This window comes from Haliotis rubra, unplaced genomic scaffold, assembly GCF_003918875.1.
Source record: "Haliotis rubra isolate DU_JTF1 unplaced genomic scaffold, ASM391887v1 Scf71, whole genome shotgun sequence".
Classification (NCBI taxonomy): Eukaryota; Metazoa; Mollusca; class Gastropoda; order Lepetellida; family Haliotidae; genus Haliotis; species Haliotis rubra.
In genome coordinates, this window is record NW_025767424.1 from 796,936 (window position 1) to 823,524 (window position 26,589).

At 36.6% G+C, this 26,589-nt stretch overlaps 1 protein-coding gene across 4 annotated transcripts in view; it reads left to right on the top strand.

Annotated features, from left to right (window-relative positions):
• LOC124259102 (protein henna-like) overlaps window positions 1-26,132 on the top strand; it is a 38,269-nt gene extending 12,137 nt beyond the window's left edge. For 2 of the 4 annotated variants that reach the window (XM_046693194.1, XM_046693195.1), the window contains exons 2-14: window positions 3,268-3,402; window positions 4,519-4,702; window positions 10,979-11,011; window positions 13,310-13,398; window positions 14,876-14,943; window positions 15,456-15,506; window positions 15,756-15,901; window positions 16,496-16,631; window positions 17,790-17,916; window positions 18,334-18,429; window positions 19,047-19,180; window positions 21,696-21,811; window positions 22,833-26,132. In XM_046693194.1, coding sequence (XP_046549150.1) covers window positions 3,268-3,402; window positions 4,519-4,702; window positions 10,979-11,011; window positions 13,310-13,398; window positions 14,876-14,943; window positions 15,456-15,506; window positions 15,756-15,901; window positions 16,496-16,631; window positions 17,790-17,916; window positions 18,334-18,429; window positions 19,047-19,180; window positions 21,696-21,811; window positions 22,833-22,885 — 1,368 coding nt within the window. In that variant the 3' untranslated portion in view covers window positions 22,886-26,132. Of the gene's footprint in view, window positions 1-723; window positions 1,099-3,267; window positions 3,403-4,518; window positions 4,703-10,978; window positions 11,012-11,975; window positions 11,985-13,309; window positions 13,399-14,875; window positions 14,944-15,455; window positions 15,507-15,755; window positions 15,902-16,495; window positions 16,632-17,789; window positions 17,917-18,333; window positions 18,430-19,046; window positions 19,181-21,695; window positions 21,812-22,832 lie in introns of those variants that run through there. The other 2 variants (XM_046693192.1, XM_046693193.1) reach the window with 2 other exon arrangements.
• The last annotated feature ends 457 nt before the right edge of the window (window positions 26,133-26,589 follow it).

A 26,589-nucleotide genomic window follows, 5' to 3' on the forward strand; every position in this document is an offset into this window, starting at 1 on the left:
AGTGAGTGAGTGAGTTTAATTGTACGCCCCTTTTAGCAATATTCCAGCAATATCAATGTGGGGGACACCAGAAATGAGCTTCACACATTGTGGCCATATGGGGAATCGAACCCGGGCCTCAGCTTGACGAGTGAACACTTTAACCACTAGGCTACCCCACCGCCCCAATGGTACAATGTCCACACACTGTTTTGGTACACAAAATGTTGTGCAATTGCTTTGATAGGTCATTTGTACATGATAAAAATTCATGTAGTTTCCTAAATGCTAGCATCAGGTTCGGTTAGACTGTACAACTGATCTCAATTCCACGATCATCATGTTAGCAAGTATAAATTTGTATTGTTTAAATAATCAACATGACCACAATGGTATTTTCTAAAATCCCAAGACATAAACTGACCATTTTGGAATGTCAGACGGAAGGGTGTTAATGATGTTGATTTGTCACGTCTTGTTCTCAAGAGTCTTATCTGTTGTCAACATGCATCAATTATCCTTCTGCTGACATTAAATTAAAAAATCACGTTTGCATAATGGATATGAATGAATAAAAAGTTTAAAAAGCTCACGTCTCTGTACAGATGTTTCATCACCTTTGCGTGTGTTACATAAATCAATATCTATAGAGTAGGTTTGCAAATATACATCATCATTTAAATGCTACAATCATAATATGTAAATAATAGTATCAATCTCATTATGCTACCATATCTCGAGAACCATATCGTAACAGGTTTAATCCACAGAGCTTGTGCCCTCGGGGCTGTGTTTTGATTTCTTCCTTGATCAGCGTCCTCAGTTCCTCGTACTGTTTTATTTATGTGTGTGTAAACGATGATGTATGAGGAGCAGGGATGATGTAAGCTCTAGCAACAGATTGGCTATATAAGGAGGATTGGGACAAAGTGTTACAGAGTTTCTGAACTTACCTGTGAACAAGTTCGGATTGTTCTTTCAATAGTTACGGACTTTGTGGTATTTATCAATATGGATGTGTCGACAAGGAGTTTTAGTAATGTTTGGGACACATATGATATGAAATTGAAACTGAACAACAACAACATATCCTGGAACTGTCATCAGAATATTGATCAGGTAACTGTTTTGATGATTTTTAAAATGTTAACTTAACAGTGGTGTAAAATGTCAGTTAAAAGTCATGCATACCGGTATGCAGATTTCCAATTTTAGGTTGTATGCTTACATGACAGGGTTAATGTTTCTTGCAGTTTGACTGATTGTCATTTGAAATGTTTTTGCCCAAAAGGTTCAGTTTTTGCTTATGGCATAGAAGGATGTATATGATAGGAGGATCAGTTGTGTCAATTAAATCTAGTGAAAGTGAATCTGTTTAAGGACATCAATGAGATGTTTGTCAGGCATGCAACAGATCACGTTGAGCCAAACGTATATTAAGTATACATTTGGCTCAACGTGATCTGTCAATGAATTTTAGCCTCAGGTCATTGTATCAAACTTTGTCACATGTTGTTTGGGTTTATTATCCCCCGCCGCACGTTTAGCTCGAAGCGGGGGATATAGTATTAGGCTCCGTCCGTCGTCCGTCCGTCCGTACGCACGAATTGGAATATCTTAAGAACCGTTCACTAGATTCTTTTCATATTTGGTACCTGGGTTCATCACACTATAAGAAAGACCCAAGTCAGGTTGGTGACCTTGACCTTCATTTCAAGGTCACATGGGGACTTTCACGTTTTACCTGCATGTTAAGCTATCTCAAGAACTGTTCACTGGATTTCTTCATATTCAACCCCATGCTTTATCTAGGGAAGGCGCAGGGCCCAGTCAATTTTGGTGACCTTCACTTAATTTTCAAGGTCACAGAGACACTTTGAAGATTTCAGCATATTAAGCTACATGTTATGTTTGTCAGCAAGATACCTCAAGAACCATTTACTGGAGTTTCTTCATATTTGACACCAAGCTTTATCCAGGGAAGGCGCAGGGCCCAGTCGATTTTGGTGACCTTCACTTAAGTTTCAAGGTCACAGAGACACTTTGAAGATTTCAGCATGTTAAATTGCTTGTTAAGATAGTCAGCAAGATATTGCAAAAAATATTCAGTGGACTTTCTTCATATTTGACACCAAGCTTCATCTAGGGAAGGCCCAGGGCCCAGTCAATTTTGGTGACCTTCACATAATTTGTAGGGTCACGACGACACTATGAAGATTTCAGAATGTTAACCTGAATTGTCAGCAAGATATTTTAAGAATGGTTCACTGGATTTTCTTCATAGACTTTCAAGACCACCCTTGAATGTTTTCAATAAGCAATTTCTTTAGTACTAGTTTTGCATATTTCATACACTATGACATTCATGTCAAGGTCAAAGTCAGTCTTGAACAACTAAAGAGCAAGATAATGTTTTTGTTGACATTTAACTTCATCTTAAACTTTCATTACTTTATAAGTTTGATTTGTTAATTTGCGGCGGGGGATTATGTCACCTTAGTGACAATGCTTGTTTTCAAATATGATTCCAAAGAAAACCAGTAAAAGAAAAGTAAAAGAGGTGTTATGTAGTACGTTACAGATCTTGGCAAGCAGTGGGATGGTGTCTTCTTCATGATCGTTTTCTTAGTGAATTTCTGTTGCTGAAGGTGTTTGATGCTGTATCTTTGAGAAATGCAAAACAATGAAACATAAACCCCAAACAGCACATAATTCTTCAGATGTGAATGATGTGGATGATGAGAGTGAACATTTCAATTATCTAAAAACAGTTTCATTATCTGTGGGTAGTGGTAGTTACCTGGTGCACATGTGACCTAGGTGGGGATGTCCGTGAGGCTCACCCACCCTTGTGCATAGAGAGATGATAATTGCGTTATATATATTTACACAGGAGGTGGTAATGCTAAAAACTGGCATCAAGGCTTATAAAATCAATAACAGGGTATTAGCTCTCTATATAAATTAACTTATTGCAGCATCAAGGCTTATATAGTCAATGGTGAGGTATTAGTGATATATAAAGGTTAACTAGCAAGGTTTATATTGTCAATGATTAGGTATCGGCACAATAGAAAAGTTTCTATAGAGAGCTTATACCCCAGTCATTGACTGTATAAACCTTGATGCTTTGTTTTTAGCGTTACAAGATCCTGTGTCATTCATTCATTCATTCATTCATTCATTCATTCATTCATTCATTCATTCATTCATTCATTCATTCATTCATTCATTCATTCATTCATTCATTCATTCATTCATTCATTCATTCATTCATTCATGTTTCAGGTCGGCCAGGAGGGCCACGAGACCCACCCACCCATGTATGTTGAGGCATTCAAAGACAATGAGGGAAGCACCAGTCTTGTCTTCTCCCTGGATGAGAAGGTCGGAGCTCTGGCTGAGGCTCTCAAAATCCTGGAGGTGAGGTTTCAGGTATTTCTACCAAAGTGAAAAAACAGGGCTATTGTATATTAGCTCACTGCAGTATGAATTTGAAGAAGTGGCTGAAATATTCTGGGGCTAAGATTTGAGGGAGTTGGATGCTATGTATATTTCAGCAAGATCCCACCAAGGACCACACACCATCAAGGATGCTGTGGTGTCTAAATCCCACTGTTGAGAAGGACAGTTTTCTGGTCATGTAAAAATTTCTTGACAGCAGAAATCACACTATGCCTGCCAAATATTATTTTCCATAAGTTATGGAAGGAGTCACCTGGGAATCGGATGGTGCCAATCTGGTGGATATGGATGATGTTCAGGAAGTCCAAAGCCACGATCTTGCACTGCTAGCCCGCCCTGCAATCCTTAAACCCTAAATGAAACAAGTCTAGATTTCCCCAGGTTCTGAATAATTTCACATCTGACTGGGGCTCCTTTTCAATTTAAATGGGTCTATTTGTTGCTGTCAAAATTATAGATATTCAGAGACTAAGCGTTAGTCTAATCTTCCTGATTTGAGTCCATCTTTGATGGTCCCTCTATCCGTCATGAACTCAGTTGCTGAACTCTTAGCAGTGGCAATTTTAGGAAGAAACATCATCCTTAAGGATGGCTGATGGAGTTAGCTCTTAGATATGGAGATTCTAGATGACAGCCACTTTTGTTCCATTAACACCAGAGAATATGTAGTCACTGGGGAGCATGCATATGTATCCTGCATGGCTGTGTATTTTGTACACATATAGTCTCTAGGGAAGCATTGCATTTAATAACATATGCAAACTTTTATTGGTCAGAACTTTCCAGCCAAGGGTCATATATCATATAATATTCCACACTTAATATTATACTTATCCTGTTCTCATGTTGTAACAGTCTCATCAGTTGAAACTTTCATTTCAGCATTTTGCAGGTATGGTCACACATGGACAAAAACATGTTTTGTATACATTAGGGTCTAAATGTCCGTGAGGTCAGTCAAGAATAACAACATAAAACTATTTGGGTTTAGTGTTTTAGGGTGTAGGTCGTGATCGACAAACAGTTTTGATAAATGTCCCTAAATGTACAAACCATCGTTGTTGAACATTTCAGGACTATAAAGTGAACTTGCATCACATCGAGTCTCGGCCAGCGAAAGATGATCCCAAACGTTACGAGTTCTTTGTAGCGTGTGATAACATGACTGGGGGTCTGAAGGAAGCCACGGAGAGCCTGCGACACAAGGCCCGGGATCTGACCGTCCTGTCACGCAGTCTTGGAGAACAAAATGATGAAGGTACGTCATAAATAAACACCAGCCTTTCAAGTGGTTTTTATGGCCTGAAAACCTCTTGCCATAGCAATAAATCACTTGGTTTACTGACAAGTCTACTGTTTATTTTGGAAAAGGGAAAATGACAAAGAAATGTTGTTTTTGAAAGCATTATGGGATTTTAACAACAAAATCCATACACAACAAAATATATTGGTATGGTATTGCTGTTTACACACCATCAGGATGTTCCGAGAATAGTTACAGATAAGTCACAGTCGAGTTGGAGGTAGATGGTAGTTGGAGATAAGTCATCATTCGAGATAAGTCATAGTTGGAGATAAGTCATAGTTGGAGATAAGTCATAGTTGGAGATAGATGGTAGTTGGAGATAAGTCATCATTCAAGATAAGTCTTAGTTGGACATAAGTCATAGATGGAGATAAGGCATAGTTGGAGGTAGATGGTAGTTGGAGATAAGTCATCATTCAAGATAAGTCATAGTTGGAGATAAGTCATAGATGGAGATAAGTCATAGTTGGAGATAGATGGTAGTTGGAGATAAGTCATCATTCAAGATAAGTCATAGTTGGAGATAAGTCATAGATGGAGATAAGATAAGTCATAGTTGGAGATAAGTCATAGATGGAGATAAGGCATAGTTGGAGATAGATGGTAGTTGGAGATAAGTCATCATTCAAGATAAGTCATAGTTGGAGATAAGTCATAGATGGAGATAAGTCATAGTTGGAGATAGATGGTAGTTGGAGATAAGTCATCATTCAAGATAAGTCATAGTTGGAGATAAGTCATAGATGGAGATAAGGCATAGTTGGAGATAGATGGTAGTTGGAGATAAGTCATCATTCAAGATAAGTCATAGTTGGAGATAAGTCGTGGATGGAGATAAGTCATAGTTGGAGATAAGTCATAGATGGAGATAAGTCATAGTTGGAGATGGATAATTGGAGATAGATGGTAGCTGGAGATAAGTCATCAGTTCAAGATAGAGGTAGTTGGAGATAAGAGATAAGATGGTAAGTTGGAGATAAGTCGTGGATGGAGATAAGACATAGTTGGAGATAAATGGTAGTTGGAGATAAGTTGTAATTGCCATGGAGATGAATGGTAGTTGAAAATTGGGCGTAGTTGAAGATAGGTGATGGCTGGAAACAGTTGACAGTTGGAGATAGTGGATAGCTAGTCTGTTACATGTTGGGGATAGATGGTTATATATAATGAACAGCATTAGAGTTACGCACCACCCATATAATACGAAATATCCCCGTCAGACTAAAATGTACCCATGATATCTGAGCATTGTCGGTGCATTTTAGTGTGGTGTGTTTCTAATTTTGTTCAGTATAGTTGGAGAGAGATGATAGTTGCTCTGGTGTGAAGCACTGTTGAAAATCATAGGTGTTTGGAGATAACGTGGATGGGAATAGGAGATAGAAAATGGTATGTAGTTGTTAAAGTTCAGTGTTAGTTGGATAGGTGATAGTTAGGGCAGGGTGATAGTTGGAGACTATAGCTTGAAATAGGTTGTACTGGAAACAGATGGTTGTTGGAAATAGATGGTGAGTGAGTGAGTGAGTTTAGTTTAGTTTTACGCCTCACTCAACATTATTCAACCTATATGGCGGTCTGTAAATAATCAAGTCTGGACCAGACAATCCAATGATGAACAGCATGAGCATCGATCTATGAAATATGGGATATGATAACATGTGTCAACCAAGTCAGCGAGTCTGGCCACCTGATCCGGTTAGTCACCTCTTACGACAAGCATGGGTTACGAATCTTCACAGGTTGAAAATAGATGGTAGTCAGAAATAGATGATATTGGAGGTAGATGGTATTTGGAAGTTTGTTGGTTTGGGTACATAGAAGTTTTTCATTTCTTGAAACATAGATTATTGCATCATGTTGGCAGCCATTCTCTTCCCACAGAGGTGTCTTGTCATATCTTCCTACGAACCTCTGTTTTAATACGGCCATATTTCCCGGTTTTCGTAAAATCCCCTAGTGGCAAAAAGTCTGTCTAGAAGAAACGTTTGCGCATCGCGCAGGGGAAGAGGTTCTAGTTTTCCCGAAGCATACGGAAATTCCCGAGGCCTTGCGAATGATCACTTTTGAAACAACGTCACTGATTGCACAACTAAATCTGATTGCAACCAATCACGAATCCTGAACACTCGCACCGTGAAAGGGACGTATTAGAGCAGAGGTTAGTAGGGAGATATGACAAGACACCTCTGTGGGAAGAAAATGGTTGGCAGCGAAGCTTAGTTCTGTATTCTGCACACGTAATGAGATTCATGTGACACTCAACACAGATGCATCACCCTTTACAGCTGTTTAGTTACAACGCTATGATTAAAGTTTTGTTGTGTTCATTGCAAATCATGCATTATGATGAGGTGAACTGGTCATGCAAATATACCAGAATGTAAGTAAATGAAGCCATGCCCATTGAAGTAGATGTAACTGCCATCACAAAGTAAAGCATGACAGGGAATTTCAATAATGATTTCAGCTGAGTGAAGTCACATTTTGCTCACCTGAATCAACTTAAAGCTATCATGTTTTGCCAGAATACCGTCAGTGAATTCAAACAGTTTCCACATTGGAAATTGGTTTATATCACAATAAATTGACACAAATACACATTCAGTCCTTGAAGTGAAAGTGGTGTATTATACAGAACTGCATGTTTTAGGAATGTTGTCCAATGGTTTTCGTCAAACTCATACTCACAACATGCATGTTTTAAATTGTGTCGCAAGCAGAAAGTGAAGAGGCAGTTTCTAGTTTGAAATGCAATATACTGATGATAAATAGTAATGGAACCCTTTAAAATACACATTCAATCCTTGAGGTGAATGCAGTATATAGAACTGCATGTTTATGGAATGTTGCCCAATGGTTTCGTTAACTTCATCCACACAACATCCGGCGTTTCGTCATTAATGCAGAAAGTGAACAGTTACTTTCTAGTTTGAAATACCCTATACTGATGATAAAAAGTAAGGGAACACACAACATCCGTGTTGTACGTCTTGCGCCATGCAGAAAGTGAAGAGTTACTTTCTAGTTTGAAATACCTATACATGATAAAAAGAAGGGAGTTACTTTCATGCAGTTTGAAATACCCTAGTTTGAAATACCGATACTGATGATAAAAAGTAAGGGAACACATGTTAAAGACAACACACTTGGAAGAAATATCTACTATCAATACTCAAAGACACTGTGAGAGCAAACATGTGTCCACATCAGATGGACATAATTCACAGAGGTACAAATGTTCATATGTTATACATATAACACTATCTGGGTATTGTAAATATTGAATGTTTGTGATGTGTTAACTAATTTCTATCCATCGGTATATCTCTTCCTGTATCTGTTTGGATCATCCTCCTGATGCATGTATAACTAATATTGTATATTTTGGTGTTATGCAATCCTGGGATTGTAAAACTAATGGCTTTTCCACCAATGTTAGTCGTCCCTGGAAACAGCTGGTATACTAACACAGGAAGCATGTCATTTCAGTGAATCATTTTTAATCCTAATAATGTGTTCAGGAAATCTGATATGACTCATGCTTTGAATGATTAACCTTGCTTGGCTAGCATGTCTTTGTTAAGACAGATTTACATAGAACATAACAAGTTTTATGTTCTGAGTGAGTCTCTGTCTCATACGTTTTGGTTATATGCACCAGGATGCTGGGATATAATCAGAGATGCCAACCCATACAATGTTTTCGTATTCGTTACGAAAAATCAACACAAAATACGCGACTACCATAGCAGTAAAAATATACAAAAAATACATTGAATTAAATTATGAAATAGCAATGTACCATACACAATAAATTTCAACCACATTTAATTCAGTATCAAGCAATATGTGGGTACTAACTACTGATTTACCGGTAGGAGAGTACAATGCTAATAACAGGTTCTTAGAATATCTATATATTGTTTATTAAATATGAAAATTCTTTGGAAACGTTTATACTAATTTGGGCCAAAAAAAAATACTAATTTCTGCATCAGTTACTGTCCAAAATACTAATTGGGCTAAATTAGGGTTGGCATCTCTGTATAATTCTTCTACAGCTATGACAGTTTATGATATATTGTTTATTATATATATTGTTTTTGCTGAGTCCCAAATATAACACCATGGCATTTTAATTTATGTGTTATACATTTTGCTGTTTTCTGTTTGGATGGGAAATATGAAAGAAAGACAAATTGATACATCACTCATAGAGGCATTGTGCTTGTATAACAGGGGTTTCTCTGCTGTTTCCAATACATTTGTGGTATGGACTAAATTTTTTTATTTTTTTTTTTTTTTATTTGCTGTTGAATACATGAACTCAAAAACTGTACAACAGTATGAGATATGTTGGTACACAAGCTGTGATGGGTTCGAGATACCCATAATCACCTCAATGAACACACACTGTGCAAAGAAGGACCTTCAAGGATAATCAAATGTCCTGTAACATGGTAAAATTAATAATGTTTACCAGGTATCATATTTGCAAAATGTCACCATTACTGAGGAGGCCTTGTTTAGGCAATCTTCTTATTTCCTGTTGAATGTGATAGGGGCCTCTGCCCTTTGTACACAATGTGGTATAACGTCTTATAGCAAGATCATCCTGCAACACAAACATCTACCAAGCAACACATAGTAAATAACACTTGGTATGCTCATCTAGCATTCAGTGGGAGAAATAACATGGTGCTTAATGAACAAAAATCAATACATGACAACCTGTATCCGCTTCGTCAATTACATACAATTTATCCCAACTCAGCTTTGTGTAATCTAAGAACAGATGCATTAATACCCACAGAAACTGAGATTCCTTACAACTATATTAAACACGACTTTTAAAAGTATGGACTAAATTTATCAAAGACAGAAAGATGAAAATGTCATGAAGAAGCAATTATATACCACAAAGTTTTCAGTTCAATAAATGTTTCATGACTCCTCCTCCCTTCCCCCACCCCCAAAGACAATACTGCTTTTTCAGGTTCGTAAAACAGGCATTCGCCTGACTTGTACTGACATACTGTATATTATCAAAATCTGAAAATGCTGACTCTGCTAATTTAGCCACACACAGCTGTGTACAGACTGATGTCGATCAAATATTTACCTTTCAGCTATTATGCTTAATATGTTGAGTATTGTATTCTACCCATAAAAAAATTTAGACTCATTTAAAGGACTCACTATATGTTATGTATACATATATGGTTACTTCAATGATGGATTTATCTTGGGGGAACCAACTGCAAACCTAATGCAGCTGAATTGCACGAGGATCATGCATCAGATTGCTAATAAGCATATGCAAATATCGTGATGTGAACAGCTTTGTTTTGGTGTAAAGTTTTGTTAAGAATTCGCCAATTTTCACTGAGTTTTATCCTTCATTGTATTCATGACAATAATCTTTTCAACGTTACGAATTGGTTTTACGATACATCTGTGAGTTCATGTGTAAACAGTACCTTTAAACAGTATGGAATATTTTGCAACATTTAGTTCAGAACAGTTTACTGAAGTAAGTGGCTACATTTACACTAGTGAGTCTAAACTTTTGATGGGTAGTATATATTATAGTTTATGGGCCATTGTTTGTTCCATGCAGATCCTGACAATGGTAATATGCAAAACCAGTGCATTGTCTGTGATTATGTGTACTCTCTTAGATTAGTTTAGAATAGTGCTGACAAAATACAATAGAGAGTTACATTTGGAGAAGAAGGCCATGTTAGTTAGGCAAAATGTTTCTCATCAGAAGGGTCCTGTTACTGTGACAGTGACGAGACCATTAAACATGCTTTGTCTTTTTATAAACCAAAAACTCCAGAATTTTGGTGATATCAAAAATATACCAAAACAATTGGAAAATCATTTACCAAACAGAACCAAACCTACTGATCACTTGTTTTAAGTGAGTGTGTATGGTTTTACATCGCTTTAAGCAATATTCCAGCAATATCACGGCGGGGGACACCAGAAATTGGCTTCACACATTGTACCCATGTGGGGAATCAAACCCAGGTCTTCAACATGACGAGCGAACGCTTTAACCACGAGGCTACCCCACCCCTTGTTTTAAGACACATGCATGGTGATGAGAGACATTTTACCTTTAATGCCTGACGAAGCATGTATATATACAGTGTTGTATAGTGGCTAGTGTTGACTAACCTTGATGTGTTTGTATATATGTTTTCTGCATGACATCAACAGGTCCTAGTTTAACCATTGGTAGGGGCATTACAGGTCAGTTTATTTATCATTTGCTTTGGCTGAGTCAGCAGGAAGCGTGGCCGATTACACAGTTGTGAACATGTGTTATATAGCTTGTGTTCTATCATTCAGTTCCATTCCATATTACCAGGAAATTTTAGGAAACGTGCAAAGGAAGATCAAATCAAAATTAGAACTGGCTATCGCTGAAGATCACAGAGATTGATAATCGTTAACTAAATATCGATCGATTATCGATAAATATTGAAGACGTAACTTGCCGTACGTAAAAATGCCCAAACTGTCTGAAAGAAATGAATATATACTCATGCCAATAATGGTTGTCACCCCTCCCCACCCCAACCCCACACCCTCCACCCCCACCCCACACGCCCTCTCCAATTAAAAAATTGAAGGGGTGACAACCATTATTGTCATGAGTATAGTTCACATGACCAGAGAGTGGTGACATGTTCATGCATGGATTGCTAACGAAACAGTATCCCGAACATAATTTAGAAGCAGGCCATGAATAAAGTCCTAGATTTGCATACTGAGTGAGAAAATTAAATCTTTATTCTTTCATAAAAGGCACTATACCATAATATTGACAACACAATTTTCATATCGATAATCATTAACAATTTTCCCAATCGGCGATATTTTATCCAACCCTAATTAAAAATACTGTTGTTTTAGTAGATATATAAGCGAAGATGGTATTTGGATATCATTTTCTTTGTTACACTGAGATTTGCACGATTTGCTTCATGGCTCAAGGTCAGTATTTAAACCCATGGAATTAGATCAATTTGCATTTTACTGTTTGTAATTGTATACACTACAGTAAGGCCCCTGATGTCGTCACAATTTGTGTCTATTTTTATCTCTAGCATTACAGTAACTACCGATTTAGACAGAATTCTGTTGAAAAATCAGGTTTTTAACCTTTTGAATTAAAAATAATAATAAAATGTTTGCATTTTCATGTCTAAAGAATACGATGGTGAGAGTATATGTCTCTTCACTCGGACCTTGTGTACTGTTTTCATGAATTCACTTTTTTCTTTTTATATTCCTTGCACCATTCACATTTGATCTTTGTAAAAAAAATATAATTTGAACTGACATTGATGAAAAACTCTCCCTTCCTGTCTGACTCAGCACATACTAAGTTGCTATTTGTAGCCCCTAACAGCCTCCTATAATGTTTGTATGTATTATACTCCTGTGTGCTTTAAATGTTATATCTGTACTTATTGTTCTGTTGTACTGTGTTGTACTTTGTTGTACACTACTGTTGTTATGTGTCATTCCTGTACTGAAGTAGAAAAAGCCCAAAACAACCATTTGTTAGTTTGTTGTTTAACACCGCACTCAGCAATATTCCAGCTATTTGGCGGAAGTCTGTAAATAATCGAGTCTGGACCAGACAATCCAGTGATCAACATCATGAGTATCTATCTATGCAATTGGGATACAATGACATGTGGCAACCTAGTCAGTGAGCCTTGTCATGTATTACCAATCCTTTTCCGCATATGAATATTGAATTCCGGAAAGCTATAAGCTGTAGCTGACAAAGTGATCACAAGCCTGACCACCCGATCCCGTTAGTCGCGTTTTACGACAAGTATGGGCTACTAAAGACCAATTACATTAACCACTAGAGTGGTGTTTCTTAAAATGTGGGCAGGGTGACATGGTCACCCTAGTGCAGTCCAGTAACCACTCCTGAAAACCCGTCTGAGGTGTGAAGGTGTAGAACTTAGATAAGAAACACGATAGCGACAAAATAACGTGATCTGTCATAACTTAAAATCTGTGAAACTTTTAACACCTGGGTTAAAATGAACTTCATTCTTGATAACCTAATACATGTTTTGACAAACTCATGTCAATGATAAGCAAACCACTCCTTTGTATTTTCATGTCTGTTTGCACGTACAAATTGTGTTTAAAAATATGGGTCATTATATGCAAACTGCTACAGGAAATAACATTTTTATGTAAATATGAATTTTTTTATCATATATGAAAGGATTAATTACCGTATCAATAAATAAACTTTCCTTCCAGATGTAATAAATAGTGCTAAAATATTGAATTGGCAAAAATAATAATAAAATAATGTATCTGGTAGATTTATGTAATTGAAGTCACTAAGCAGGGCCTAGATATTCGAAGCCTTCTTAGCGCTAAGATAGTCGTAAGTGTCATACATTAACATTAACTTACGACTATCTTAGCGCTAAGAGAGCTTCGAAAATCTAGGCCCTGGACCTTTTTCAGGGTTTGTCAAAAGCTTTAATTTTTTCATGAATCTTTCAGTTCCATGGTTCCCTCGTCGAGTGAAGGAATTGGACAGATTCGCAAACCAGATACTCAGTTATGGAAGTGAACTCGATGCTGATCACCCGGTTAGTACAGCTCAATTTACAGTGCAATATTGATATTCTTTGGTGAAAATTGCTGGAAACATCTCAGACTTCTTCAGGCTCTTCAGATGATGAGGTTTCAGAGCAGGTTGTTCCAGCAACAGTGAAAGTTGGCAAACTTATCTAAGACATATTTATCATGCTTATCAAGACTGAGTTAAAAAGCTTGTGCTTTTAAAATTATTTTTTTTATCAGAGTTTTACCTTGCTCAATGGAGTTTACTCCTTAACTCCATCTTTGCAGCATTAACTTCATACTATTCCTACTCTCTGATCAAAGGAAATAAGAATGTGATGAAGGGGATTATAATAATGCTGTTTTTTTTGTCTAACTGAGATTTATCATAACAATAATGTTTGGGTCCCTTTGGATCTGTACAGCTTTTTCCCTGTATGATCATGATGATCATTATGGCATCTGTCGATATTGACATTACTATTACTGTTGTTTCATATTAGCACTTATGTATTTTGGTGGAAGCAATATACAGCGTACACTGGGTGACTCAAAATATAAGATCACGTTGTAATTTCATGAAGCTCTCATAAAATGTTCCAAATGCTTTTGTCTGCAAATCCTTCATCCATTGGTTGTGATAATTTTTTTGCAATACTGTTTCAGAGTTGACTCATTGTAACTTCTTTATTCTTTAATGCACTGGATATTACCACTTCGTCATGATGGAAGTGTATAGCTGTAGGAAGTTGAATCCAAGTGAACACTTTCTTCTTAAGTATCACTTAAATACTGTAATCGTAGTTATTTTCGCATGGGATTAATTTTCGTGCTTTTAGCGCAAACTGATTGTGCGTCAATAATCATACCAAGCGAATTATTCATGGTCAAGTCATGACAAATACTCAAGTAGGAACAACATGCCATTTGTTTATTCTCTCAGATAACATCAAAACAATATATAAAGGAATAGAGGCATATACTAGTATACTAGTAATAGCGATCACAATCAGCAAATGTTTGTTATCAGTTTGTCAGTTAATTGATAGCTGATTACTCGTAATCACAAAATGAACGAAGCTCACTTACATCAGTCACAAATCACAATGTTGACACAAGTATAATCCCACCTCTCTCTGATTGTTTTAGTAAACACGATTCAATTATGGCGGCTAGCTTTGATCATTGCATGTCTACGGGTTGTGAAAACTTTGTGATGGACACCATCACTCAGGCGTTTGAAATGTGCAAAAAAACTACTGCTCTAATAGGTCTTTTGTGAACTTTCCGCGAAAATATATACGATTACAATTTGTTTTCTTTCAATATCATACTTATCAGTATTACAGTGGCAATGGACTGAGTTGTAGGGTAGTTTAGTGCTGGGTTAAAGTTTTAACAGTAAGATGTTACAAGAGTAAGGTTATTTCTCCAGCAGTAAGATAGTTCGACAAACTTATTTAACAGATTATTTACAGTTTTGAACTGGTGTATATGTTCCAGGGCTTTAAGGATCAGGTGTACAGGGCTCGAAGGAAGGAGTTTGCTGACATAGCATTTCACTACAAGCAGTAAGTATATGTACTGTACACAGGTAAAATATCACACAATAAAGGGCTTAGGTGTTCATCTTGGCAAAATGAGTCATTCTGCGTTCATATACCTCTGACAAAAGTGATGGATATGGAAAAACTATAATAAGTATCATTGCTAACCGTTAGATAATAAAATTCCAAAGCTGCTCAATTCGAGAAAAAATGTAACTTTTTGACCTTTCACATTAATATTCTTTTTCTATTTCAGTTTTATTCTGAACTCAGTACACAGTATGGCATCAGTTTAAAAACATGTTTTTGTATTTTTATTTCTTTATTTTCAACAAATAAATATATTACTATTTTTCTCCAAAGCATGGGCTCAAAGTTTGGGGGAAATTTGTTAAATATATTTGTCTGTGATCAAGATGGCTTTATGTTAGATGAACGTGCTCTTTGTTGATAAATTGTTGTGACTTCCTAGTCATTGCCAATGTCCTTTGTTTGAGTACAGGCGGTCAAACTGACTTATATTTTACTTTCTGCAGTGGGACTCCCATCCCTCTTGTGACATACACAGATGAAGAGATAAAGACTTGGTGAGTTACCTGTACATGTTCTCTACACTATTGATGCAATCATACACAACTATTTATCTATACAATTTCATTCGACACCTTCAATGTGGTAAAGCATAGAAATCAAACATTCAGGAAGACATTAAACTGACATACCATGATATAACAGAAATATGACATTAAACCCAACTCACCCACTCTCATAAATGTTGTGGAAGGTATTACCAAACCATTGCTCATTGTGGCGTAAAACAACATTCACTCTAACAGGGGCACCATCTTCCGGGAGCTGACGAAACTGTACAAGACACACGCCTGTCAAGAGTTCAACCACATCTTCCCCCTGCTGGTGGACAACTGTGGCTTCAGAGAAGACAACATCCCTCAGCTTGAAGACATCTCACAGTTCCTTAAAGGTAAAGTTTTTAAAGTGTTGAACGATATGGCAGTCAAACATGAGAACATTTTTAATATTACCTGTAAAGTGTTCAAATGCAACAATGTCTCACATCTTAAGGACAGTGTTTTTATTTTGGCAAGAATATCTCATCTAAGGGATCTTGGATTGTTATTTGAGACAAAACATGTTTTTGGATAAGGTCAAACTTTATGGATGAACAACTTCTTTTTTCGGATGATGCAACGTTTCGATACAGATTCTTGTATCGTTGTCAAGCAAAATATGCTTGTTATACCTGCGTGACAGCAATACAAGAATCTGTATTGAAACGTTGCATCATCCGAATACAGAAGTCGTTCATCCATAAAGTTTGTCCTTATCTGATTCACCAACTTCTAAATATGCCACTCAAAGAAGTTAACATGTTTTTGGTCATGCTTCCAATAAGTTCCTCTGAAAGGATAATTTTTATTGAGGAAACCCAAATTTCCTTTTTCAACTATCTTCTGGAACGTTGAGGGTTTTTAAAAATAGGCCCAGCCCCCCTGTCTAGTGACCTGCCAGACCATTTAAGACAATGTGACAAATATTGAGTATGTGTTTTTTGTAGACTGCACTGGCTTTACACTCAGACCAGTTGCGGGACTTCTGTCTTCACGTGACTTCCTGGCTGGCCTGGCCTTCCGTGTTTTCCACTCCACCCAGTACATCCGCCACCCATCCAAGCCCATGTACACACCAGAACCGTGAGTACCAGAGACTGGAGATCTGTCGTGGCGCTGAATAGCAGCACTTGGAAATATTGTTTGACCTTAATGTCCTCAAATCATTTCTCTCTAGTTTATAATATCGTAATTCAATTTGTATAAATATGCTCCACCCATTACTCCCAAGCTTTGTGTCTGACTCCAATGAAATTACCAAAATAGAATTTAGAAATCAGATTTAATAATCTATGTGATTGTGTGAGGTGAGGTGAGGTGAAATTGGGTTTAACGTCATGCTTGAGAATATTTCGCTCATATGGCGACGTGCATGTGTGTGTATGTGTATGTGCTTGTACTAGCCCAGACTGAAGCTGATTTATAGTGCTAGCCCACTGAGGTACCATGCCGCAGTGAAGCATGAATACCCCACTCAGACACATTATACTGACTCCGAGCCGACCAGTCCTTGTTGTACCCATTAATGCCGAGCGCCAGGCAGGGACCAACCAGTACCATATTTTAACGTCTTTTGGTATGACGCGGTCGGGGATCGAACCCGCGACCTTCCGCTCTCCGGACGGACATTCTAACCACTACACCACGGAGGCGGCCATGCAATTGTGTAATGTGACTGGTGGGAGATGATAGGGGAATCTATTCCCAAAATGTGATAAATTAGAAAGTGATAGAAGCCACTGCTTGCCAGCTAGTCAAATGCCAGTGGCTTTTAGTTTGGGCTGGAAATATTTCCGTAAAGGGCATCAAACTGAACTCTTGAAAATTCAGCTTTAAAGCAACACAGCAGACATATTTATTTTGTTCTTCCTGCTTTTAAAAGAATTTCAATGATTAAAACAAACAAAACTCACAAAAAACATTTAGGTTAACACAAAATATGTATGTTACAACTATGAAGTACAACAATTTCAATAGAAGGATTGTTTTGTTAAAAGCCTCCTGTCCAGTGGAACTATTCATATACACGATGGCAGGAGTAAGTGAGTGAGTATGGTTTTATGCCGCTTTTAGCAATAATCCAGCAACATCACGGCAGAGGACACCAGAAATGGGTTTCACACACTGTACCCATGTGGGGAATCGAACCCAGGTCTTCAGCATGATGAGCAAATGCTTTAACCACTAGGCCACCCCACCGCCCATGATGTAGATGAGGCATCTACGTGCTGTATGTTTCAGGGATGTGTGCCATGAGCTGCTAGGGCACGTGCCCCTGTTTGCCGACCCTACCTTTGCACAGTTCTCCCAGGAGATCGGTCTGGCTAGTCTGGGAGCCCCGGAGGAGTACATCCAGAAGCTGGCCACGGTGAGTCACGGTTGGATAGAGGAAGGGCAGTAACTCTCAACTTGTCCAAAATGTCCAATATTCCATCTGTGGCTTTATTTACCCTGTTAAAAATTGGAGGATCACCTACCAAAAGACATTTTTTAATGTGTACTTATGTTTAGCTACTGTCTGCATGGTTTTAGGACACAAATGTAAAATACCGGTACTCGTCTGTAATTAGAAGATCTTTAAAAGTTTGAGTAAAGGTGCACAATATTTCTTGAGCATATTTTAAAAGTAAAACATTAGAAACTGTTATTCCTAGTGCCATTCTGGGTGCTGTTGTGGAATCCTGTGATGATTGTTAAGCATGGGTGTTACAATCACCTAACACTTGGACGCCTCTGGTCAGTGGTGATCTTGCAGCTTTAACTTATGCCTCCATGATTGTTTCAGCTGTACTGGTTTACAGTGGAGTTCGGGCTATGTCGGCAAGGCAAGGAGCTTAAGGCCTATGGTGCTGGTCTCCTGTCATCATTTGGAGAGTTGCAGGTACTTCAGTTTTGTTATTAATAACTCATTTGTTATCAGTTGGAAAGACATTTAGTTATCATTCAGGTTAGGCAACACTAAATAAAATATATGCATACTTTAGGTATATACACCAAATATTTGTTTATTGATATGCTAAGTAAACAAATTTTATGTATACTGATAGAGGTATATACACCAAATATTTGTATTATTAACAAGGTATATAACGGAATACGTCTATACCATGATGTCATCATTTCTCTAAACCTCCATGTGATGTCATTAGTTCTGAACACTTCTATATGATGTCAACGCTTCATTCAACATCAGTGTAGTGTCATCATTTCTGTAAACCTCCATGTGATGTCATAAATTCTGAAAACTTCTATATGACGTCAACGCTTCATTCAACATCAGTGTAGTGTCATCATTTCTCTAAACCTCCATGTGATGTCATTAGTTCTGAAAACTTCTATATGATGTCAACGCTTCATTCAACATCTGTATAGTGTCATCATTTCTGTAAACCTCCATGTGATGTCATTAGTTCTGAAAACTTCTATATGATGTCAATGCTTCATTCAACATCTGTATAGTGTCATCATTTCTGCATATTCTGGTATTCTTCCTCTCAGTACGCACTGACCGATGAGCCAGACAAGAGACCATTTGACCCATCAAAGACTGCCCTACAGGAATATCCCATCACATCATTCCAGCCGGTGTACTTTGTGGCGGACAGCTTTGAGGACGCCAAGGAGAAACTCAGGTTGGTAGGACTAAACAGGACATGCAGCATTTCTAGTGTCCATGATGGATTGATTAACTAGTAGTTATAAATAAAACCATCTAGACTATGCTTCTGTAACTGTCATAGGCATATTTGATCATTTCTATTCTTGTAATCATGGTAAATTCTTTCAGACGAGACCCGTGAAGATCCGGGATAGAATAGGTCTTCAGCAACCCATTCTTGTCATAAGAGGCGACTATGCTCGTCGTAAAAGGCGACTAACGGGATCGGGTGGTCAGGCTCGCTGACTTAGTTGACACATGTCATCGGTTCCCAATTGCGCAGATCGATGCTCATGCTGTTGATCACTGGATTGTATGGTCCAGACTCGATTATTTACAGACCGCCGCCATATAGCTGGAATATTGCTGAGTGCGGCGTAAAACTAAACTCACTCACTCACTCACTTTCAGACGAGCTACAGAGCCTTTTAGATTTTGGAATGTTTGTGCACTGGATCCAGAATCTAGGAACACCTGACGACAATTTCACTGTTTGCTATAAAATATGATGTTCAATGTATGTAGATCCTTTGGTGTTTTCACATGTTACTCGGATACAACTTTCCAACTCTGTTAAAGTCAGGCCGAATATTTTCAGACTTTTCAAATAACATAATGATCATGAAATCTGAAATATATAGAAACTTGCTTCTTTCTTTTCATCTGTTACATGCTTTTATATCTAAATTTGATGGTTGGAAAAATAGGAAAAATTGAAGAGAAAACTCTTTTTGTAAGGGTGATGCAAATATATGTTTAAAATGTAAACAGGTTCAAATTGCCAGGTTTGCTGACTTGCATGCATGGCATCAATATCCCATTGCTTAAAACGATGCTCATTATATCGATCACTGTATTATCTGGTCCAGACTCAATTATTTACAGACTGCAGCCATATTGCTGGAATATTGCTGAGTTGGGTGATAAACAACCAACAAATATCTGGAAATTCAGTGTTTTTACCCATTGACAATATTTATTTTGTGCATGGGTGAAAAAAGCATGAGCAAAGCAATTTTGCAAATTAACACAAAGCTCAGCCAAACATGCCTCATTCTACCATGTTCTTTACTTTAAGTATGAATATATCATCATCATTTTATTATCATAGTATATTCAGTTGTTTTCATAAATACACATTAATATCATGACCATTTGATGGAACACACAAACACATTCAGAACTGTATGTTAATATTCATTCACTCTGTATATATATGCATTGTTTATATAAGTAATCAGTAGCCTTCATAAAGAAAATTAGGCAGGAATGGCAACATAATTTTTAATTAACCTGCTGTTGTATTGCTATCTCACAAATGTCCATGTTTTCATTATGTCTTTTTATATTGTATCTGTAACTTGTTTACAAGTTGGTGACCATTCAGTGCAACCAACAATATTAGTCTCTGGGGAAGGGTCTGAGGAGGGACAATATAGACTTCCATATTACCCTGCTACCCTGTAACATAATATACAGTCCGTTTGAGTCAGAAATGGACCGATGAATTGCCACATAAATATAAATAGTACACATGTTTATCATTTACTAATACCCAACAGCTTTCTTATATTTGACAATTTTCAGGACTCCACCAAAAAAGTTGTTTAAGAAATTTAAGAATTTGTGTGATTTTGACACGACCCCTACTGCTTCGCATCACCCTCACAATGTTTGTGTTCAGTACCCTTGCTGATACTCCTAAAGCTTTTGCTGCCCGCCTACGGAATTTATTAATGGCATAAAATGGTTTGCCTCTTTCGGCTTCAGCGTACACTTTAATCATCAACTGTTTCACGTCAGCATTCAACTTCATTTTTCATCAGGCATGTGTATCCCGTGCACGACGAGATAGTGGCTGTTTCGTTTCTGCGGTTTCACCCCGCCGCGACAGATAACAACCTTTGCTTTTTCAATGATGATAGTTTCTTAAACAACTTTTTGGGTGGAGTCTGGAAAATTTTCAAATATAAGAAAGCTGTTGGGTATTAGTAAATGATAAACATGTGTACTATTTATATTTATGTGGCAATTTTGTACAATGATAAAATTTGCAATTCATCAGTCCGTTTCTGACTCAAACGGACTGTAATCTATGGTCACTGAACAGTTATGTTCAAACAATATGTATAATTAGATAATTGATTTTGGTATCAGTAGTCATATTCCATAAATGAATATGCCTCTTTTTTATCAGAAATATATTTGATATTTGAAAATAGGATACAGTTTTACAAAAATCACTTGGGAAAATTAATCTGTTATTTCTTCGACTTTTTAAGTTTTTAAGTTACTAAAACTGGTGCTTATTTTCTTGTTAAGACTCATCTTGAAATATCTGTTTGTTAGTCATCTTTCTTGAAGAATATACTATTGCTGAGCATCACAGTGTTCAAATGGCTTGTTTATTCCTTCTCAGACTTGTGTCAGGCGCCATTATCAACCATCTCAATATGTGGAATGATTCTAACCATCACTCTTTCTTTCAGGGCCTACGCCGCAACCATCCCCCGCCCCTTCAGCGTGCGCTACAACGCCTACACCCAGAGTGTGGAGGTCATCAACAGCAAGGAGCAGGTCCTAAACCTGACAAAGGCCATCAGAGGTTAGTTGATACACATAGAGAGTCTACTTGATGGTCCTAAACCTGACAAAGGCCATCAGAGGTAAGTTGATACACATAGAGAGTCTACTTGATGGTTCTGAACCTGACAAAGGCCATCAGAGGTTAGTTGATACACATAGAGAGTCTACTTGATGGCCCTAAACCTGACAAAGGCCATCAGAGGTAAGTTGATACACATAGAGAGTCTACTTGATGGTCCTAAACCTGACAAAGGCCATCAGAGGTAAGTTGATACACATAGAGAGTCTACTTGATGGTCCTAAACCTGACAAAGGCCATCAGAGGTAAGTTGATACACATAGAGAGTTTACTTGATGGTCCTAAACCTGACAAAGGCCATCAGAGGTAAGTTGATATATACACATAGACAGTCTACTTGATGGCCCTAAACCTGACAAAGGCCATCAGAGGTAAGTTGATACACATAGAGAGTTTACTTGTTGGTCCTGAACCTGACAAAAGCCATCAGAGGTAAGTTGATATACTAGTATACACATAGAGAGTCTACTTAAGGAAGGATAACAATATATCAGGGCTCCAGATAAAGGGGTCGTATCGGCGTATGTACGGATATAAAATAAGCACGATACGGTAGGAAATAATTTAGAAAGCGTAGCAGATATGCACCACAGTGTACGGTCTTAGAATCCTTTATAGATGTATTTATCTGAAAAAGAATGGTTTTATTGTTCATTGACCTGTTTACACAAGAGCAGCAATGTTGTGGTGCATATATGAAACGAAACACAAGATTACTGATACTCCATTAATTTCCATTCAGTACTCTAAATGTACTCTTAAGGTTTTCCAGTACTCCTGTATTGAAAAAATAAGGAGTACGTACTCCTGATGTTGAAAAATTTTCTGGAGCCCTGATATATGGCTGAGTCTACTTGATGGTCTAGAACCTTAATCCAATCATTGTACAATAGAATTTTTTTTAACCGTTTTCATTTGTTATTAATGCCTTTTTCTCATATTTTATGCCCTCTGTTTGCAGGTGACCTTTCACTTCTTGAAGAAGCTATGAAGAAGGTCAACAGCATGAAGTAAAAGGTGAAGGTCACATGTGGACAATATAGTTTTGATGTCTAGTTTTTTCCTTCTCAAATCTTACATTTTATATAATATGTCAAAGAAAATCCAGATTTCATCTTGTAATGAGAAAAACCTACATAATGTGCCTAGTAACTAAGTTTATTACTTAGGTCAACATTCACATGGATTCTGTACAAAACTTGGTGATATTTTCACGAGAACACATTTCAATGTGGGACTGCCCTTGTTATATTCTTAAAGGAATTTACATGGAGAATGGATATTTTTCAAATTAATATATTAGCCAAAATAGTTGATCATGTAAGCACATCTCGAGGCTGTGTACCTTTTGTGCTGGACACTGTTTACTTATTATACAGTCTGAAGCATAATATTTTGTCAAGCAGTTTTCTTGCATTTGGACAAATTGTTAAATTGACATAAAAATCTTACAATATATACTGGACAAAATAAGTTAGGGATATTGGTATTTTTATGATTGATATTTTATCAACGTGTCAATGAATAAATGCATCATTATTCATAATTTCAAAATTTACATATATCCCTAACTATTTTTGTCCAGTATAATATGGTTGTTCCCTAGACACAAAAACTAAAGTGCTGAATTACATACATTGTATATGAAATTATTCTCGTTTCTTTCTCAATATGATGGCTGTTCTTCTCTTTGTGGCAATAAATATTTGTGATCAGGACATCTTCCTAATAAACATGTTTATTGTAAATGTACAAGTGAATTCTGCACAATATACGTTGGTTGTTGCTGTTAAATATGTTAAATATAAAAGGTGAATTTTGCACAATATTTGTTTGTTGACTGTTGTTGGTTTATAAGAGATATGTACACTATGTAGACCATATTGTTTACTGCTAGTGTGTGGTTGTGGTAAATCTAGCATAATGGTTATTTATTAGGAGCTTTAACTGACATACTGGTAGATGAATAAAGCACAAACATGCTAAAGATGGCAGCTATTCAAGGTTGTATACTCTTCTGGGTCCAGTGTCACAAACCAATCATAACACTACGACAGTCATAACTCCAATAGTTTTACATAGATGTACGAGAGTCGTAATGCTATGATCGCTTTGTGAAACAGGACCCTGGCCAATACAGGCATCGGAATTCCTGGCAGCTTGGAAAAGATTAATGTCATTTTCTTATGCAATAATATAACCGGTATCAGTTGCCAACTAATTTGAAATTTACCGTTTGCCTTAGACTTGAGAAAATTGTGAGGGATTGGTTGTTTTGTCCCTAAAACTCTTGTTATTTTACATTCTGGGTAGCAACTTGTCTGAAATGAGCAGCAAACATACTGGATATTACGAACGGTGTCTACTCCTGCTTGTATTGAATTAGTTGTGAATGCATAAACATTTTACCTTTTACTATAAATATTTTTCTAATGTGACAAGAAAAATGAATGAATTTCATTGGTCAGTGAAGCTCTTTAGTGTTTTTGCAGAAGATCAGAATTCTACAATTTTTATATGGGATAGAAATAATGGTCAGCTCCTGTTCTACAAAAATGAATTTAATTTTGTATATTTATGATCATTCCATGTCTTGTCAAAGTAGGAAACACAAATACTTGTTGAAATTGATCCGGTGACACAAACATATATTTGGAAACCTATGATTTACACCTTTCTCATTTGAGGACATACACAATGTAAATTTAAATATATTTTTTTCCTAAAAGGTGTCTTTTTACAGGATTTTTAGCATTATCTATGTATAGTGTGATGTCAACCCTGATTGTATGTCCTATTGTTTAGGTTGTTGAAAACTGTTTTATTACAGATACTATTTTCGATTTGGAAATTATGATTGGTTTATCAAATTTTGTTTTAGTTATTAAACTAAAGTAAAAGCTTTGCTTTTTTTTTTCAATGTGACATGTAATAACATTTTGCCCGAGTGGAAAGCAAGTTGGTATATATGCATTGTAAATCTAACAGAAATTATTATTTCAGTCCTCATCATGTTGTATTAATCTAGATTCACACCAATATGGATATATTTATGGCCATTGTAATAATGCAGATATCCTCATAAGCTGTAACCGGTGTTATATTTAGAAAATATGAATGATAAAATGTTGTCTTTTATTTGCTTTGTGATATCTTTATTGGTTATTTTAACAATTGCTTTCAGTTTCATTTAATGAAGTTACTGAAGCCTTAAATGAACTTGAATACATTGACAGTTCTTTTTAAAAAAATATTTAGCACATTTTGGTAGCTATAATGAATTTTATAACAAAATATATTAGTTTAATCCAAAAATCTCAAAAATTTTATCAGTCAAAATTGAGTGACTCTTATTGGTTTGTTAGTTGTTTTATGTAATATATTCATATATTGGTACTGTCTCAAGGGTGTGTTAGGTGCAGAACTTTGGATGAAGGTTTTATAAAGGGTTAACATACAGAGCTTGCTTATATTGTGCATAGCTTAATGAATGTACATGTTCTATTTTGTTTGTTGAAGAATATTAATTATGTACAGACCAGATCAACTAATCATTTTAGGTTTTTTAGATGAGCATCTTCTAAATAAATGCTAAAATGTTCTGATATTGTTTGCTGAAAATATGTTTATCTTGCTTTTCATTTTTATTTCATGTTTATGCTTTTATATCAGAAGTATTTTTATGCAAAATTAACCTGAATGTAACCATGGCAACATTTGGTGTCGACTTCAATAAATATTGGCCAGTAGAATCTCCTTATTTATCTGGTCTTGTTTTCTATAGCATACTTGTGTTTATATATGCTATGCTACCCTTATTATGAAGTATATTATATATCATTCATTATGTTAAACTGACATGGACTGATTCACCCCATTGCTTTGGTTTGAAGCCTAGTCAAACATGCTAAAAGTCATCAAATAAAATTAAGTTTTCTCTCATGATTGGAACAGTTATCACAGTTTTGGTCAGTTATATTCCTTTACATTTAGTTACAATGTCAATGTACAGTGAGAATATATATCATAATGGAATGGAGATGCTGCACACTGGTTAAATAAGGATGGAGCATATTATGCATATTTTTGTTTAGTCGTTTGATAACCCTGATTAGTCTTCAGGATTCTTGGTGCACTATTTTATGGTAAAATAGTTTAAATAACCTTGCAGGGATACCCTCAATGACATTCCTGCAATTCCCTTGTAGTCTGTGATGGATTGTGAGATGCATATCTAGCAATAAAGATATATAATTGTTAATGCTGTATTTCTGTTATTGGTTGAACACGCATGCACGTCGTCATATGAGCGTGGAATATTCTCAAGCACGACGTAAAACCCAATTTCACCTCACCTCACCTGTCATTGGTTGATATATTATATGGATTGTTATATACTGATGTAAACAAGTAGGGGAACACAAAATGGTACAACTGTTCGTACATTCCTTTCCAGTTTCTTTACATTCTTTTTATTGCACTTTGAGTGAAAATCTGGGAATAATTAAAGGAAAACTTACACTTTCATGTGTTCCAATATTCATTTCCATCAGTATTCATACAAGTAAAAACCGTCTCCGTTTTGTAGTGGATAGAGCGTCCGCCGGAGATCGGAAAGTCGAGGTTCGATTCTCGGCCGCGTCTTACCAAAAGACGTTCAAATATGGTACTTGTTGGACCCTGCCTGGTGCTCGGCATTAATGGGTACAACAAGGACT